This window comes from Oncorhynchus mykiss, chromosome 18 (genome assembly GCF_057628025.1).
Source record: "Oncorhynchus mykiss isolate SJ-2025 chromosome 18, ASM5762802v1, whole genome shotgun sequence".
NCBI lineage: Eukaryota > Metazoa > Chordata > Actinopteri > Salmoniformes > Salmonidae > Oncorhynchus > Oncorhynchus mykiss.
In genome coordinates, this window is record NC_143039.1 from 60,607,433 (window position 1) to 60,626,114 (window position 18,682).

At 49.1% G+C, this 18,682-nt stretch overlaps 1 protein-coding gene across 1 annotated transcript in view; it reads left to right on the forward strand.

Moving 5' to 3' along the window:
* The first annotated feature begins 2,446 nt into the window (after positions 1 to 2,446).
* The window catches only part of susd5 (sushi domain containing 5), a 28,327-nt gene continuing 12,091 nt past the window's right edge, over positions 2,447 to 18,682 (forward strand). The window contains exons 1-2 of the mRNA XM_090208987.1: positions 2,447 to 2,900; positions 4,662 to 4,839. Coding sequence (XP_090065113.1) covers positions 2,807 to 2,900; positions 4,662 to 4,839 — 272 coding nt within the window. The 5' untranslated portion in view covers positions 2,447 to 2,806. The remainder of the gene's footprint in view (positions 2,901 to 4,661; positions 4,840 to 18,682) is intronic.

Genomic DNA, 18,682 nt, shown 5'->3' on the forward strand with positions numbered 1-18,682 from the left:
TGTCCCATGGGTGGCAAACAGAAAACGCGTGAAAGGGAGATAGAACGGAATAGAAAGATGGAGAGTAAGAGAAAAAGTGGGGAATAGCACAGAGACAGGTATCAGAGAGGACAAGAGAGAAAGGTAAGAGAGAAAGAAACTTGAATTTGACTGGAGAGACAGGAGGGAATACGTTTTAATGTAACAATTTTTACTAACCTCCTCCCTTCTCTCCACATTGTGTGGGAGAGGACGAGAAAGGACGAGAAACTGGGAGAGGGAGAGAGAGATGAATAGGTGTGATTTCTCAGGACAATGAGACATTTCAGAGAGATTTGTCTTCCCTACTCCCCACCCCTCTCTTCTCCCCCCTAGGGAGGGGCAAGATCAGTTTTCTTCAGGTGTGGAGAGAGAACAGGAGAGACCTCAGCCCCTCCTTCCCCTCTCTCACTCCTTCCCTGCCTCTCCCTCTCCTCACAGCAGGAGAGGTAGAGAGGGAAGCCAGGTCACCCATGACACAAGTCAGTATTCAACATCCATCCATGTCTGAGGATGTCGGGAGATGAAGTGGAAACTGGCCACTAGGGGCAACAGTGAGCACTGTTACCTTCAAGTAGGTTTTGATTTTCCTAGGGAGTTGTGGACGGGGATGGGAGTTGTGGACAGAGATGTGAGTTGTGGACGGGGATGGGAGTTGTGGACAGGGATGTGAGTTGTGGGAGTTGTGGACAGGGATGGGATTTGTGGACGGGGATGGGAGTTGTGGACAGAGATGTGAGTTGTGGACGGGGATGGGAGTTGTGGACAGGGATGTGAGTTGTGGGAGTTGTGGACGGGGATGGGATTTGTGGACGGGGATGGGAGTTGTGGACGGGGATGGGAGTTGTGGACGGGGATGGGAGTTGTGGACAGGATGGGAGTTGTGGACGGGGATGGGGGTTGTGGACAGGGATGGGAGTTGTGGACGGGGATGGGAGTTGTGGACAGGGATGGGAGTTGTGGACGGGGATGGGAGTTGTGGACGGGGATGGGGGTTGTGGACAGGATGGGAGTTGTGGACAGGGATGGGAGTTGTGGACGGGGATGGGGGTTGTGGACAGGGATGGGAGTTGTGGACAGGGATAAGAGTTGTGGGCGGGAATGGGAGTTTTGGACGGGAATGGGAGTTTTGGACGGGAATGGGAGTTGTGAACGGGGATGGGAGTTGTGAACGGGGATGGGAGTTGTGGACAGGGATGGAGGATGGACATAAGCATCTGCCACTTTCCTCTCCCCTCTCTCTTCTCCCGCCTAGGGAGCAGTAAGATCAGTTTTATTCAGGTGTGGAGAGAGAACAGGAGAGACCTCAGCCCTCCCTCACCATCTGCCTCTGATTTCAATGGTTGCATGTTCGAATCCAGCAATCGCAAGTTTTTTGATATTTTTGTTTAAAGTCTATCCCAAACCTTAACCCTTACCTTAACCATTCAGAGTTAATGCCTAACCTTAAGCATTTAGAGTTAATGCCTGAACTTACCCTTAACCTTCAAAATGTCTGACATGTGACTATGAGAGCTGGTAGAGAGAGACCAGAGCTATTAAAGACTCATAATTTTGACACATTTTCAATCTGGTTGAAATAACTTAATTACCAAAGATTTAACTCTGGTTGAAATAATGTAATTACAAACAGTTTGAAATCTGGTTGAATTAATGTAATTACAAACAGGTTAAAGTCTGGTTGAAAGTATATCATTATCAGCCCACACCCAAACTCTTCACTGGGGAATACAACCCCATCTCATATCAAACCCCTATTCACAGCACTCTGTATGGCTTAGAGGCATTTTGTTCGGCTCAGGGTGTTTGATTCTAGGTACTTCTTAAACTTGACAAGTATCTGTGCTTGTATGGGACTGTGTGTGTGTGTTTGTTATCTCCATGCCCACCCAGACCATGACAATGCTCTGGGAGCAGGGTCCTGGTCTCTCAGGGAAATGGCCGTCCATCTTTATCTCACAGTAAAAGTGGACACACACACACACACAGCTCTGGGCCTAGAGCTGGGACCTCAATTATAACAGGCCAGAGTGCCAGAGGATATCAGTGGTGGAAAATAACATGGCGATGTCAGTGTCATGGTTACTATTTCCCCACAACATAACATAACAGTGTAGGCATACTGCAACTACTTCTTCAAGTTGTAGATATGAAACGTGTAAATATAAAGACAAGTATGCCTATATGCTAACATATAGAAACAGTTAGGCTATCGGGAGCGTTAAATAACAGTTTTCCTAAGGATGTGGGGACAAAAACATGCACACTTTTGGGCATGAGTGTTTGAGGATGGAATCATTGAAAAAATATGCCAAATAGCCTTGCGACACGCACACCAGACACCCCCCTCTGAGAAACGTTTTCTCCTCCTCCTCCCTCTCTCTCTCTATTCGTGCGTAAAAACGCACAGCCGGCTTGCTTGACCGTTGCTGTTGCTCAAACCTTGACCGTTGCTGTTGCTCAGTTCGCGCCACTGCCCATCCTTCAGGTTGGGAGCCGTGACGTATTTACTGACAGGGACACGCGAGTTTTCGCGCCGGTGCTCTATTTGCTCGCGAAGGCACTATTTGGGGAGATAAACCGAACCAACCGTCCCGTTCCTTTCCGTTTTACCGTTTTGCGTCAACAAGTTCACCTCCAGACTCTTAGTCTGTGTCTGTCACCGGGAGGGAAATAACGGGACCGCTGCTCTCTCCTGCTTCACAAACTCAACAAAGGAGATTTATTTCCATGAAACTCTTGATTTTTTTTAAACACCGGTGAAAACCCGAATCGGAGCGCGCAGAGAATGATGGCACGCCGCATTGACCGAAATCTGGTTTCTTTGTCCATGTTTGGATACTTGGTTTGGCTAACGGTGGTTTCTGTCGTTCACGCTGACGGTAAGTTTTTCTACATAAATTGTGACACCCTGTCCTATTGTAACGGTGTCGGGTGGTTACCTGTGGCGCCGAGCTGTCAACATCTGGGGTCTTGCGCCCAACTGGACAGCAAAGAGGGAGTGGAACCTCTACCTTTAAGGCTGGGACTTTGAAGGACAAACTTTTCAACCAACATTCAGAAACATATGCTACTATTCCAACCTGGTTTTCAAAGTAAAACTGGGGCATACAATTGAACAGCTCCGCTACCAAAAGCTTATACGTTACGCATGAACGCTACTTTGATTAACCTTTGTGAACAGGATTCTGACTTGGTGTTGGGCTGGTAGTCAGTTTCTCTCTCTCTCTCTCTCTCTCTCTCTGCAGTGAAATATGAAGGATTTGTGTGTCTATCTGCACTCGCTCATACAGACACACACAGCTTTCTTTGGCCTTATGAATTCTAAAAGATTAAATGTAATGATGTAAAGATGTAAAGATTTCTCTATGAAATGAAAAAAGCTCAATACATTTTAGTTGTAAAGTTTATTTGAGATGTTTTGTGTGTCATGCCAAAGTAGCCCTATTTATTTAATTATGACATTTCTTTGAAATCTGAACATGGACAGCCTAACTGTCATAGTGAAGCTGTTGATGATGATGATGATTGATGATGGTCTCTGTATAGGGATAGTCAATGCAGGGTGTGTATATCGAATCCTCCTTCCATAATGTCACTAGGGGGCACTAATCCTAATATGCTGCTGATATAGTACATTATGATCCAAGATCAGCCCTGCTGTTTGCCTCCCAATGGAATGGAATCAGATAAGATGATCCTGAATCTGTACTGTAGTTATGATCACTCTTTACTTTGGAGAGATCTTGATGGGGGAAGAAAATGAATCAAAGTTACTTTACAATATTACTTTGTGTGGAAAGTAACATGTTATATGTAAGCAATAAGGCCCGAGGTGGTGTGGTATTTGGCCAATATACCACGGCTTAGGGCTGTTTTATGTATGACGTAACACGGAGTGCCTGGACATATATCACAAACCCCAGAGGTGCCTTATTGCTATTATAAACTAGTTACCAACGTAATTAGAGCAGAAAAATTCATGTTTTGTCATATCCATGGTATACGGTCTGATATACCGCGGCTGTCAGCCAATCAGCATTCAGGGCGAGAACCACCCAGTTTATAACACTAGTTATATTGCTTTGTGTTACTTTCATGGGAAGAAAAAAAAACATGTCGGAAGGAGCAATGCTAGCCTATGTGCTCTAACGAAGATAGTCTACTTACTAACTCAGGTTTTTCACTAGTTTCTCCTTTCATCTGTGGCAATGCTTTCCTGTGCTAGTCTACAAGTGCTACTCTATCACACGGGCTGCTTAATTAGTTATATATACTGTAATCTTACAGATTTCCTATCTTTTCATTCAAAATCTTTTTCTCAAGCAGCCAGTTCTGGTTATAGACCACACTTCCACATACCCATAGAGATGTATAGAAGGCACACTTGCCACTAAACAGGAAAGCCCTCTATGGGCTCTTCTATCACAGAATCGATCAATGGCAAAGATCAGAGGTGTGGCCTCTATACATTTCTATAGACTAAATTACGAAACAATTAGGGATCGGATCATGGAAACACGTGCCTGGATATGATTCTGAAATATACCTTCTACACTGATTAACAGTCCATAAATGACCTTTAAAGACAGTGTTACCAAGGTATCTGCTGTGTTCCTGTTGTAAAGGTGTTCTTTCCCCAGGTCGTGTGTTCTTATTGGACCAGAGAAACACGTCTGACTCCGGGGGATTGGCTGAGGCGGAACATGCGTGTGCTTCCCATGATGCCCGGCTGGCGTCAGCCGAGGAGCTGCGTCATGCCGTGGTGGAGTGTTCCTTCTCTCCCTGCACACGAGGATGGCTGGACGGGGGCAGCGTGGGGTAAGACACACACACACTGACATGTTTTAGGTGCGTCTGGGTGTGGCCTGTATCCGGACTGTCAGGCCGTGTTAGATATGTATGTGTGCTGCGTGTTGGGCTAAACAGTTTTGTGTGTGAAACAAGACACACGTTTAGAGAAGAAAAAGCGACAGAGGAGAAAGATTTAGGGGAAAGAAGGAGAGAGAAGGAGGGAGGGCAGAGAAAGCCTCCTCTGTTCTTCTCTAGAGGGGGAGGGAATTCTGAGCCAGGGTGTCATGCTGACAGCCACCTCCATTTACACATTTATCTCCACAGCAACATGACACACAGCTCCCAGAGAGAGGGAGAGAGAGAGACGTCTAGAGAGACGTCTAGAGACGTCTTTCTCTCTCTCTCTCTCTCTCTCTCTCTCTCTCTCGATCAACAAAAGTGAAATAAACAATACAAAATTAACAGTAAACATTACACATAAAGACATTCAAATGTCATATTATGTCTCTATACAGGGTTTTAATTATGTGCAAAAAGTACAAAAGGGAAAATAAATCAACATAAATATGGGTTGTATTTACAATGGTGTCTGTTCTTCACTGGTTGCCCTTTTCTCGTGGCAACAGGTCACAAATATTGCTGCTGGATTGGATTTGATTTCAAATTCTTTGTGGGTCTGTGTAATCTGAGGGAAATATGTGTCTCTAATATGGTCATACATTTGGCAGGAGGTTAGGAAGTGCAGCTCAGTTTCCACCTCGTTTTGTGGGCAAAGTGCACATAGCCTGTCTTCTCTTGAGAGCCAGATCTGCCTACGGCGGCCTTTCTCAATAGCAAGGCTATGCTCACTGAGTCTGTACATATTCAAAGCTTTCCTTAATTTTGGTTCAGTCACAGTGGTCAGGTATTCTGCCACTGTGTACTCTGTTTAGCATCAAATAGCATTCTAGTTTGCTCAGTTTTTTTGTCAATTCTTTCCAATGTGTCAAGTAATTCTCTTTTTGTTTTCTCATGATTTTGTTGGGTCTAATTCTCTCTCTCTCTTTCTATCTCTCTGCTTTGACCAGTTCACACCCTCTTCCTAGGTTTCACAGCTTATCAATCATCTATCACTCATCTATCTCTCTCTACATCTTTATGTGGGTTCATCTCCTATTCCTCCTCTCCCTCTCTCATCCCTCTCTCCCCCTGAGTAAACTGACTGTTATCCACCACTTTCCTCACTAACACACCAATACAGAGCTTTACACCAGACTAAATACTTAGATATAGACTATGGACTAAGGTGTTATCAACAGAGCTAGGCAGGTAGGAAATTTTCTTTATATCAGAAAGGGAAACACCCTGTCTTGAGAGACTGATTCAAGTGTGTATTTGTGTGTGTGTGTCTATGTACTTGCATGTGTGAGTACTCATGTACTGTCCCTTATATTGTGTGATGTCATATATCCACCCAGTTCTAGTGTACAATACAGGCTATCATGTAATGGAGCCTACCACTCAGATATATGGACCGTATGTATGGACGAGATGTATGGACTGTATGCATGGACTAGGTGTATGGACTAGATGTATGGACTAGATGTATAGATTAGATGTATGGACTGTACGTATGGACAAAATTTATAGACTGTGTGTATGGACTAGATGTATGGACTAGCTGTATAGACTGTATGTACGGACTAGATGTATGGACTAGATGTATGAACTGTATGTATGGACTAGATGTATGAACTGTATGTACGGACTAGATGTATGGACTGTATGTATGGACTAGATGTATGAACCGTACGTATGGACTGTATGTATGGACTAGATGTATAGATTGTATGTATGGACTAGATGTATGGACTAGATGTATGGACTAGATTTCTGGACTGTATGTATGGACTAGATGAATAGACTAGATGTATAGACTAGATGTTTGGACAAGGTGTATGGACTAGATGTATGGACTCGATGTATAGACTGTATGTACTAGATGTATGGACCAGATGTATGGACTAGATGTATAGACTGTATGTACTAGATGTATGGACCAGATGTATGGACTAGATGTATGGACCGTACGTATGGACTGTATGTATGGACTAGATGTATGGACTAGATGTATGGACCGTACGTATGGACTGTATGTATGGACTAGATGTATAGATTGTATGTATGGACTAGATGTATGGACTGTATGTATGGACTACATGTATGGACTAGATGTATGGACTAGATGTATGGACTGTATGTATGGACTGTATGTATGGACTAGATGTATAGACAAGGTGTATGGACTAGATGTATGGACAAGGTGTATGGACTAGATGTATGGACTAGATGTATGGACTAGATGTATAGACTGTATGTACTAGATGTATGGACCTGATGTATGGACTAGATGTATGGACAAGGTGTATGGACTAGATGTATGGACTAGATGTATGGACTAGATGTATAGACTGTATGTACTAGATGTATGGACCTGATGTATGGGCTAGATGTATGGACTAAATGTATGGACCGTACGTATGGACCCTATGTATGGACTAGATGTATGGACTAGATTTATGGACTGTATGGACTAGGTGTATGGGCTGTATGTATGGACTAGATGTATGGACTAGATTTATGGACTGTATGTGTGGACTAGATTATGGATTGTATGTATGGACTAGATTTATGGACGGTATGTATGGACTAGATGTGTGGACTAGATGAATAGACTAGATGTATAGACTAGATGTATGGACAAGGTGTATGGACTAGATGTAGGACTCGATGTATAGACTGTATGTACTAGATGTATGGACCAGATGTATGGACTAGATGTATAGACTGTATGTACTAGATGTATGGACCAGATGTATGGACTAGATGTATGGACTAGATGTATGGACCGTACGTATAGACCGTATGTATGGACTAGATGTATGGACTGTATGAATGGACTAGGTGTATGGACTGTACATATGGCCTAGATGTATGGACCGTACGTATAGACCGTATGTATGGACTAGATGTATGGACTGTATGAATGGACTAGATGTGTGGACTCTACGTATGGACTAGATGTATAGACTGTATGTATGGACTAGATGTATGGACTTGATGTACGGACTAGATGTACGGACTGTATGTATGGACTGTATGTACGGACTAGATGTATGGATTAGATGTATGGATTGTATGTATGAACTAGATGTATGGATTAGATGTATGGACTGTATGTATGAACTAGATGTATGGACTAGATGTACAAACTGTATGTATGGATTCTATGTATGGACTAGATGTATGCACTGTATGTATAGACTGTATGTACGAACTGTATGTGTGGATTCTATGTATGGGTTGTATGTATGGACTAGATGTATGGACTGTATGTATGGACTAGATGTATCCACTGTATGTATGGACTAGATGTATGTTTAACGCAATGCACACATCTCATTGTGCTCCTCTTCTGATAAGGTTTACTGATAAGAGAACACTGCAAACTGGTCAAATAAAATAAAATTAAAAAAAATTAAATTAAATAAAAAATTAAATAAAAACCTTTTTTTTGTAAACTGTTTAAATCACTTAAACGACATGTACAGTACGTTAGCTTTTTGAACTTAAACCCCCTGTTTACCTCAGTTTACTATGTTCAGTTCAGAAGGTTTTTCACAACAGGGTGACACGTTGTGTGTGTCGTGAGTCATCATCAACAGGAAGGTGTCAGAATCAGGAGGTAGACCTCACCTTCCTTTCTTTACCTCATTCCTTACATACATACACACACACACACACACACACACACACACACACACACACACACACACACACACACGTTATTCGATAAGCCCCTAGTCAACTCTTAATTTTAGAGTGATGTCCGTTCTACGAATTGTGTTCCTGTTGCATTAAGACCCTCTGCTATAGTTACATAATCTACAGACTACTCCTAAGGGTAACCACACACACACACACACACACACACACACACACACACACACACACACACACACACACACACACACACACACACACACACACACACACACACACACACACACACACACACACACACACACACACACACACACACACACTTACCTTTGCACCTCCTTCCCACCTGTCACTCACACATCTGGCTGCCACGGTGACCAAACAAAACACAGAGACAAATTTAGACTGCACACACACACACATAAACAGTGAAAGCACACACACAATCCTGCGGCTCTTTCCAGTAATGTTATGTAATTTAAGGTGAAGGTGGCTTGTGAAGGACTGTAGACACAGCAACAGGGGACACAGACTCCCACAGATTCACAAAACACGCACACACACAGCCTTGCATCTTGTCTTTTCGCAGACCCTGTTGGGTTTAGTCTGAAAACAGTCTCTCAGTGTTTTCTGTCTGTCTGACTGGGTGTTTCTCTTTTGGGTCATTTGTCCTTATAAGCTGATAGAGAGACCAAAGTAAAATGGTAGTAGAGTATGAGTCAGACACACACACACACACACACACACACACACACACACACACACACACACACACACACACACACACACCCACACACACACACACACACACACACACACACACACACACACACACACACACACACACATAGAATTACAGCACTGGATTGTTTGGATTGTTGTGTATCATCAGCAGGGTAGGACTTCATGTTATACTTTATGTTGATATTTGACTATCAGTGAGGAAACGTTTTACACTGATGTGTCCCACTCCCAAACCACCCAACTAATGTATATCCTATGTCTACAGATGTCGGATCTTTATTTAATCATTCTTTTTTTGCGGAAATGTTTCCTGCACTTCGGGAAATTAAAATGAGATTGAAAACCCGCAGTTCTCCTTCTCTCCATGAAGGGGAGGTCAAGTCATCCAGACTAGTGCCAGCTCTCGATGCTAAAAGCACCAGACAGAATATGAATAAATGTCCTACTGCTACTGTCGGTCATAATACTGCGACATTCAAATGTACAAACATGTATCTGAAATGCAGCCGTACACATCAACAACCAGTGTTTTATATCGCTTGATAACACAAATGACATATTGGTCTCCACTACCACATACAAGTGTCAAATATATCCAAAATGCAGCCGTACAGTATGCTACACCAAAATTAAAGCCTACTGTAACCTGTGTGGTTCAAAATGAATCCCACACAGGCCTATAATATCAGATGTAAAGACAAGATGACATTTAGAATAGTTAGGTAGCACAATGGCGCATGAAAGAGACCGACTCTGATTTTGAAACCAAAATATGCAACCCATGATTTTAGAGATCTACAGTATATATTATCAAAAAAGAGGACATCTTAAGGGTTCTAGCCCCTGCCTTCAGTGAGCACATTGACCACATATAGGCCTACCGTGCCGGCGTGACTTTGATTATTGGCCAAGCGCAAAATTCCCTCAATTGACTTGATTTAGTTACACATTTCAAATATGGACAGTCCAGGGATAGTTTACCCCCGATCTGGATAAGAAATGACGATACCAGACACTTTTATTTTAAAGACAGTTGTATTTAATGGATGAGATAAATAGGAAACAAATAAAATAACAACAGTAGGCTACACCAACATTAGTTTCCATTCATACAAAGTGCCACAGTAGAGTTGCCATGGTAAACTTATTTATTTTATTCTTGTTAAAAAGATAAATCGCCCTCAGTCTGTTCAAAAAGGACTAAGTTGTTCCGATGACAATACCAACCAGAGGGCGAACGAAACTTGAAGGATTTCGGTTGCAAGCAGGACTTAGGGTAACACCGGAGCGATAATGAGGTAATGAGTTGACCAACAATGGTTGCAATTGAGATGAGCTGTGTGGGTGAATTTAGCGCATGCGATAATCTAGTGCCATCGATGGTTGCAATAGGCTCCTTGTTATTTTATTATATTCCAATGAATTCTGTAGGCTATCCATTGTCAGATAATGGAAAGTGTTGAAAGCGACTGTTTGTGTTTCCCTGGTTGAGTTCGGCCATCAGTTGATTGACAGATGTAGGCCTACTGTAGAATGATATATTTTCCTCCCATGTGGATGCTCGCCCACGTTTTATAGTTAGGGTCTGTCAGTATAGTTGTGACCTTTAGTGTGGTTGGCCCTTACATAGGTGACATTTCCATTGCTAAGCAGTTGTGTGCCAGCTGCACTACTTTCAGTTTGATGTCTTGATGCATGTATTGTGTGGCTTTAATATTTCATTTCATAAAGCTGTCAAGATGTTTATGCATTTGAGCCTATCCAAAGACGATTTCATTGAGCTGAGATTCGAACTGTAGCCTGCCCCCTGGCGGTGATTCTAAATATTTCTTCAGATATTCAAATCCTCCTGCTCCAGGATTATTTTACTCCTGCGACTGAATGTGTCAAATAAAGATCCGACATCTGTAGATGTAGTGTCCCATACCTCTATAAGGGCTGCTGATATAGCAGGATATACAGTGCCTTCAGAAAGTATTCAGGCCCCTTGACTTATTCCACCCTTTGTTATGTTACAGCCACATTTACAGAAGTATTCAGACACTTTACTCAGTACTTTCATGAAGCAGCGATTACAGCCTCAAGTCTTCTTGGGTTTGACACTACAAGCTTGGCACAACTGTATTTGGGGAGTTTCTCCCATTCTTCTCTGCAAATCCTCTCATGCTCTGTCAGGTTGGATAGGGAGTATTGCTGCACAGCTATTTTCAGGTCTCTCCAAGATGTTCGATTGGGTTCTGGCTGGGCGACAGGATATTCAGAGACTTGTCCTGAAGCCACTCCTGCTTTGTCTTGGCTGTGTGCTTAAGGTTGTTGTCCTGTTGGAAGGTGAACCTTCGCCCCAGTCTGAGATCCTGAGCGCTCTGGAGCAGGTTTTCATCAAGGATCTCTCTGTACTTTGCTCCATACATCTTTCCCTCGATCCTGACTAGTCTCCCAGTCCAATGCAACTGAAAAACATCCCCACAGCATAATGCTGCCACCACCATGCTTCACCGTAGGGATGGTGCCAGGATTCCTCCAGACATGACACTTGGCATTCAGGTGAAGAGTTCAATCTTGGTTTCATCAGATCAGATCATTTAGTTTCTCATGGTCTAAGAGTCCTTTAGGTGCCTTTTGGCAAACTCCAAGTGGGCTGTCGTGCCTTTTACTGAAGAGTGGCTTCCGTCTGGTCACTTTACCATAAAGGCCTGATTGGTGGAGTGCTGCAGAGATGGTTGTCCTTCTGGAAGGTTCCCCCATCTCCACAGAGGAACTCTGGAACTCTGTCACCTCCCTGACCAAGGCCCTTCTCCCCCGATTGCTCAGTTTGGCCGGGCAGCCAGCTCTAGGAAGAGTGTTGGTGGTTCCAAACATCTTCCATTTAAGAATTATGGAGGCCACTGCGTTTTTGGTACCCTTCTCCAGATCTTTTCCTTGACACAATCCTGTCTCGGAGCTCTACGGACAATTCCTTTGACCTCATGGCTTGTTTTTGCTCTGACATGCACTGTCAACTGTGGAACCTTATATAGACAGGTGTGTGCCTTTCCAAATCATCAACCACAAGTTGTAGAAACATCTGAAGGATGATCAATGGAAACAGGATGCACCTGAGCTCAATTTCGAGTCTCATAGCAAAGGGTCTGAACACTTATGTAAATAAGGTATTTTTAATTTTTAGTACATTTGCTAAAATGTCTAAAAACCTGTTTTCACTCTAGATGTAGTGTCCCATACCACTTTCACGGCTGCTGATACAGCAGGATATATAGGAGGTTTGGCTGATAATGTACAGTGCCAGTCAAATGTTTGGACACACCTACCTACTCATTCGGGTGGCTCCCGAGCGGCGCAGCGGTCTAAGGCACTGCATATTAGAGTCACTACAGACCCTGGTTCGATTCCATGCTGTATCACAACCGGGTGTGATTGGGAGTCGCGTAGGGCGGCACGCAATTGGCCAAGCGTTGTCCGGGTTAGGGTTTGGCCGGGGTAAGCCGTCATTGTAAATAAGAATTTGTTCTTAACTGACTTGCCTAGTAAATAAAGGTTAAATAAAATGAAATAACATACATGGAAACATGTAGTAACCGAAAAAGTGTTAAACAAATCAAAATGTATTTGTATTTGGGAGTCTTCATCTGTGCCTAGATGACAGCTAGGCACACTCTTGGCATTTTCTCAACCAGCTCATGAGGTACCTGGAATGCATTTCAATCAACAGTTAAAAGTTAATGTGTGGAATTTCTTTCCTTCTTAATACGTTTGAGACAATCAGTTGTGTTGTGACAATGCAGGGGTGGTATACAGAAGATAGCCCTATTTTGCAAAATACCAAGTCCATATTATGGCAAGAACAGCTCAAATAAGCAAAGAGAAATGACAGTCCATCATTACTTTAAGACGTGAAGGTCAGTCTATCCAGAAAATGTCAAGAACTTGGTAGTTTCTTCAATTGCAGTTGAAAAAACCATTAAGCACTATGGTAAACTGGCTCTCATGAGGACCGCCACAGGAAAGGAAGACCCAGAGTTACCTCTGCTGCAGAGGATACGTTTATTAGAGTTAACTGGCTCTCATGAGGACCGCCACAGGAAAGGAAGACCCAGAGTTACCTCTGCTGCAGAGGATACGTTTATTAGAGTTAACTGGCTCTCATGAGGACCGCCACAGGAAAGGAAGACCCAGAGTTACCTCTGCTGCAGAGGATACGTTTATTAGAGTTAACTGGCTCTCATGAGGACCGCCACAGGAAAGGAAGACCCAGAGTTACCTCTGCTGCAGAGGATACGTTTATTAGAGTTAACTGGCTCTCATGAGGACCACCACAGGAAAGGAAGACCCAGAGTTACCTCTGCTGCAGAGGATACATTTATTAGAGTTAACTGGCTCTCATGAGGACCGCCACAGGAAAGGAAGACCCAGAGTTACCTCTGCTGCAGAGGATACGTTTATTAGAGTTAACTGCACCTCCGATCGCAGCCCAAATAAATGTAAAAGTAACTGACACATCTCAACATCAACTGTTCAGAGGAGACTATGAATCAGGCCTTCATGGTCAAATTGCTGCAAAGAAATCACTAAAGGACACCAATAATAAGAAGAAACACAAGCAATGGAAATTAGACCGGTGGAAATCTGGCCTTTGGTCTAATGAGTCCCATGTTTTTGGTTCCAACCGCGGTGTCTTTGTGAAATGCAGAGTAGGTGAACGGATGATCTCTGCAGGTGTGTATCAGGTATGAAGGTAAGAACCAGATGTAGACAACGTCGAATTAACAATGGTTTAATAATCCAACAGGGGCAGGCTAGACAGGTCAAGGCAGGCAGGGGTCAATAATCCAGAGGTGGGGCTAAGGTACTGGACGGCAGGCAGGCTCAGTGTCAGGGGCAGGCAGAGTGGTCAGGCAGGCTCAGGGTCAGGGGCAGGCAGAGTGGTCAGGCAGGCTCAGGGTCAGGGGCAGGCAGAGTGGTCAGGCAGGCTCAGGGTCAGGGGCAGGCAGAGTGGTCAGGCAGGCTCAGGGTCAGGGGCAGGCAGAGTGGTCAGGCAGGCTCAGTGTCAGGGGCAGGCAGAGTGGTCAGGCAGGCTCAGTGTCAGGGGCAGGCAGAGTGGTCAGGCAGGCTCAGGGTCAGGGGCAGGCAGAGTGGTCAGGCAGGCTCAGGGTCAGGGGCAGGCAGAGTGGTCAGGCAGGCTCAGGCTCAGGGGCAGGCAGAGTGGTCAGGCAGGCTCAGGCTCAGGGGCAGGCAGAGTGGTCAGGCAGGCTCAGTGTCAGGGGCAGGCAGAGTGGGCAGGCAGGCTCAGGGTCAGGGGCAGGCAGAGTGGTCAGGCAGGCTCAGGGTCAGGGGCAGGCAGAGTGGTCAGGCAGGCTCAGGCTCAGGGGCAGGCAGAGTGGTCAGGCAGGCTCAGTGTCAGGGGCAGGCAGAGTGGTCAGGCAGGCTCAGTGTCAGGGGCAGGCAGAGTGGTCAGGCAGGCTCAGTGTCAGGGGCAGGCAGAGTGGTCAGGCAGGCTCAGTGTCAGGGGCAGGCAGAGTGGTCAGGCAGGCTCAGTGTCAGGGGCAGGCAGAGTGGTCAGGCAGGCTCAGGCTCAGGGGCAGGCAGAGTGGTCAGGCAGGCTCAGTGTCAGGGGCAGGCAGAGTGGTCAGGCAGGCTCAGGCTCAGGGGCAGGCAGAGTGGTCAGGCAGGCTCAGGGTCAGGCAGAGTGGTCAGGCAGGCTCAGTGTCAGGGGCAGGCAGAGTGGTCAGGCAGGCTCAGTGTCAGGGGCAGGCAGAGTGGTCAGGCAGGCTCAGGGTCAGGGGCAGGCAGAGTGGTCAGGCAGGCTCAGGGTCAGGGGCAGGCAGAGTGGTCAGGCAGGCTCAGGGTCAGGGGCAGGCAGAGTGGTCAGGCAGGCTCAGTGTCAGGGGCAGACAGAGTGGTCAGGCAGGCTCAGTGTCAGGGGCAGGCAGAGTGGTCAGGCAGGCTCAGGGTCAGGGGCAGGCAGAGTGGTCAGGCAGGCTCAGTGTCAGGGGCAGGCAGAGTGGTCAGGCAGGCTCAGCGTCAGGGGCAGGCAGAGTGGTCAGGCAGGCTCAGGGTCAGGGGCAGGCAGAGTGGTCAGGCAGGCTCAGGGTCAGGGGCAGGCAGAGTGGTCAGGCAGGGTCAGGGGCAGGCAGAGTGGTCAGGCAGGCTCAGTGTCAGGGGCAGGCAGAGTGGTCAGGCAGGCTCAGGGTCAGGGGCAGGCAGAGTGGTCAGGCAGGCTCAGGGTCAGGGGCAGGCAGAGTGGTCAGGCAGGCTCAGGCTCAGGGGCAGGCAGAGTGGTCAGGCAGGCTCAGGGTCAGGGGCAGGCAGAGTGGTCAGGCAGGCTCAGGCTCAGGCTCAGGGGCAGGCAGAGTGGTCAGGCAGGCTCAGTGTCAGGGGCAGGCAGAGTGGTCAGGCAGGCTCAGGCTCAGGGGCAGGCAGAGTGGTCAGGCAGGCTCAGGGTCAGGGGCAGGCAGAGTGGTCAGGCAGACTCAGTGTCAGGGGCAGGCAGAGTGGTCAGGCAGGCTCAGTGTCAGGGGCAGGCAGAGTGGTCAGGCAGGCTCAGGGTCAGGGGCAGGCAGAGTGGTCAGGCAGGCTCAGTGTCAGGGGCAGGCAGAGTGGTCAGGCAGGCTCAGTGTCAGGGGCAGGCAGAGTGGTCAGGCAGGCTCAGGGTCAGGGGCAGGCAGAGTGGTCAGGCAGGCTCAGGGTCAGGGGCAGGCAGAGTGGTCAGGCAGGCTCAGGGTCAGGGGCAGGCAGAGTGGTCAGGCAGGCTCAGTGTCAGGGGCAGGCAGAGTGGTCAGGCAGGCTCAGTGTCAGGGGCAGGCAGAGTGGTCAGGCAGGCTCAGTGTCAGGGGCAGGCAGAGTGGTCAGGCAGGCTCAGGGTCAGGGGCAGGCAGAGTGGTCAGGCAGGCTCAGGGTCAGGGGCAGGCAGAGTGGTCAGGCAGGCTCAGGGTCAGGGGCAGGCAGAGTGGTCAGGCAGGCTCAGTGTCAGGGGCAGGCAGAGTGGTCAGGCAGGCTCAGGGTCAGGGGCAGGCAGAGTGGTCAGGCAGGCTCAGGGTCAGGGGCAGGCAGAGTGGTCAGGCAGGCTCAGGCTCAGGGGCAGGCAGAGTGGTCAGGCAGGCTCAGGGTCAGGGGCAGGCAGAGTGGTCAGGCAGGCTCAGGCTCAGGCTCAGGGGCAGGCAGAGTGGTCAGGCAGGCTCAGTGTCAGGGGCAGGCAGAGTGGTCAGGCAGGCTCAGGCTCAGGGGCAGGCAGAGTGGTCAGGCAGGCTCAGGGTCAGGGGCAGGCAGAGTGGTCAGGCAGACTCAGTGTCAGGGGCAGGCAGAGTGGTCAGGCAGGCTCAGTGTCAGGGGCAGGCAGAGTGGTCAGGCAGGCTCAGGGTCAGGGGCAGGCAGAGTGGTCAGGCAGGCTCAGTGTCAGGGGCAGGCAGAGTGGTCAGGCAGGCTCAATGTCAGGGGCAGGCAGAGTGGTCAGGCAGGCTCAGGGTCAGGGGCAGGCAGAGTGGTCAGGCAGGCTCAGGGTCAGGGGCAGGCAGAGTGGTCAGGCAGGCTCAGGGTCAGGGGCAGGCAGAGTGGTCAGGCAGGCTCAGGGTCAGGGGCAGGCAGAGTGGTCAGGCAGGCTCAGTGTCAGGGGCAGGCAGAGTGGTCAGGCAGGCTCAGCGTCAGGGGCAGGCAGAGTGGTCAGGCAGGCTCAGGGTCAGGGGCAGGCAGAGTGGTCAGGCAGGCTCAGGGTCAGGGGCAGGCAGAGTGGTCAGGCAGGGTCAGGGGCAGGCAGAGTGGTCAGGCAGGCTCAGTGTCAGGGGCAGGCAGAGTGGTCAGGCAGGCTCAGGGTCAGGGGCAGGCAGAGTGGTCAGGCAGGCTCAGGGTCAGGGGCAGGCAGAGTGGTCAGGCAGGCTCAGGCTCAGGGGCAGGCAGAGTGGTCAGGCAGGCTCAGGGTCAGGGGCAGGCAGAGTGGTCAGGCAGGCTCAGGCTCAGGCTCAGGGGCAGGCAGAGTGGTCAGGCAGGCTCAGTGTCAGGGGCAGGCAGAGTGGTCAGGCAGGCTCAGGCTCAGGGGCAGGCAGAGTGGTCAGGCAGGCTCAGGGTCAGGGGCAGGCAGAGTGGTCAGGCAGACTCAGTGTCAGGGGCAGGCAGAGTGGTCAGGCAGGCTCAGTGTCAGGGGCAGGCAGAGTGGTCAGGCAGGCTCAGGGTCAGGGGCAGGCAGAGTGGTCAGGCAGGCTCAGTGTCAGGGGCAGGCAGAGTGGTCAGGCAGGCTCAGTGTCAGGGGCAGGCAGAGTGGTCAGGCAGGCTCAGGGTCAGGGGCAGGCAGAGTGGTCAGGCAGGCTCAGGGTCAGGGGCAGGCAGAGTGGTCAGGCAGGCTCAGGGTCAGGGGCAGGCAGAGTGGTCAGGCAGGCTCAGTGTCAGGGGCAGGCAGAGTGGTCAGGCAGGCTCAGTGTCAGGGGCAGGCAGAGTGGTCAGGCAGGCTCAGTGTCAGGGGCAGGCAGAGTGGTCAGGCAGGCTCAGGGTCAGGGGCAGGCAGAGTGGTCAGGCAGGCTCAGGGTCAGGGGCAGGCAGAGTGGTCAGGCAGGCTCAGGGTCAGGGGCAGGCAGAGTGGTCAGGCAGGGTCAGGGGCAGGCAGAGTGGTCAGGCAGGCTCAGTGTCAGGGGCAGGCAGAGTGGTCAGGCAGGCTCGGGGTCAGGGGCAGGCAGAGTGGTCAGGCAGGCTCAGGGTCAGGGGCAGGCAGAGTGGTCAGGCAGGCTCAGGGTCAGGGGCAGGCAGAGTGGTCAGGCAGGCTCAGGGTCAGGGGCAGGCAGAGTGGTCAGGCAGGCTCAGTGTCAGGGGCAGGCAGAGTGGTCAGGCAGGCTCAGGGTCAGGGGCAGGCAGAGTGGTCAGGCAGGCTCAGGGTCAGGGGCAGGCAGAGTGGTCAGGCAGGCTCATGGTCACTGGCAGGCAGAGTGGTCAGGCAGGCTCAGTGTCAGGGCCAGGCAGAGTGGTCAGGCAGGCTCAGGGTCAGGGGCAGGCAGAGTGGTCAGGCAGGCTCAGGGCCAGGGGCAGGCAGAGTGGTCAGGCAGGCTCAGTGTCAGGGGCAGGCAGAGTGGTCAGGCAGGCTCAGGGTCAGGGGCAGGCAGAGTGGTCAGGCAGGCTCAGGGTCAGGGGCAGGCAGAGTGGTCAGGCAGGCTCAGGGTCACTGGCAGGCAGAGTGGTCAGGCAGGCTCAGGGTCAGGGGCAGGCAGAGTGGTCAGGCAGGCTCAGGGTCAGGGGCAGGTAGAGTGGTCAGGCAGGCTCAGGGTCAGGGGCAGGCAGAGTGGTCAGGCAGGCTCAGGGTCAGGGGCAGGCAGAGTGGTCAGGCAGGCGGGCTCAGGGTCAGGACAAGCAAGGGTCAAAACCAGGAGGGCGAGAAAAAGAGAGACTGAGA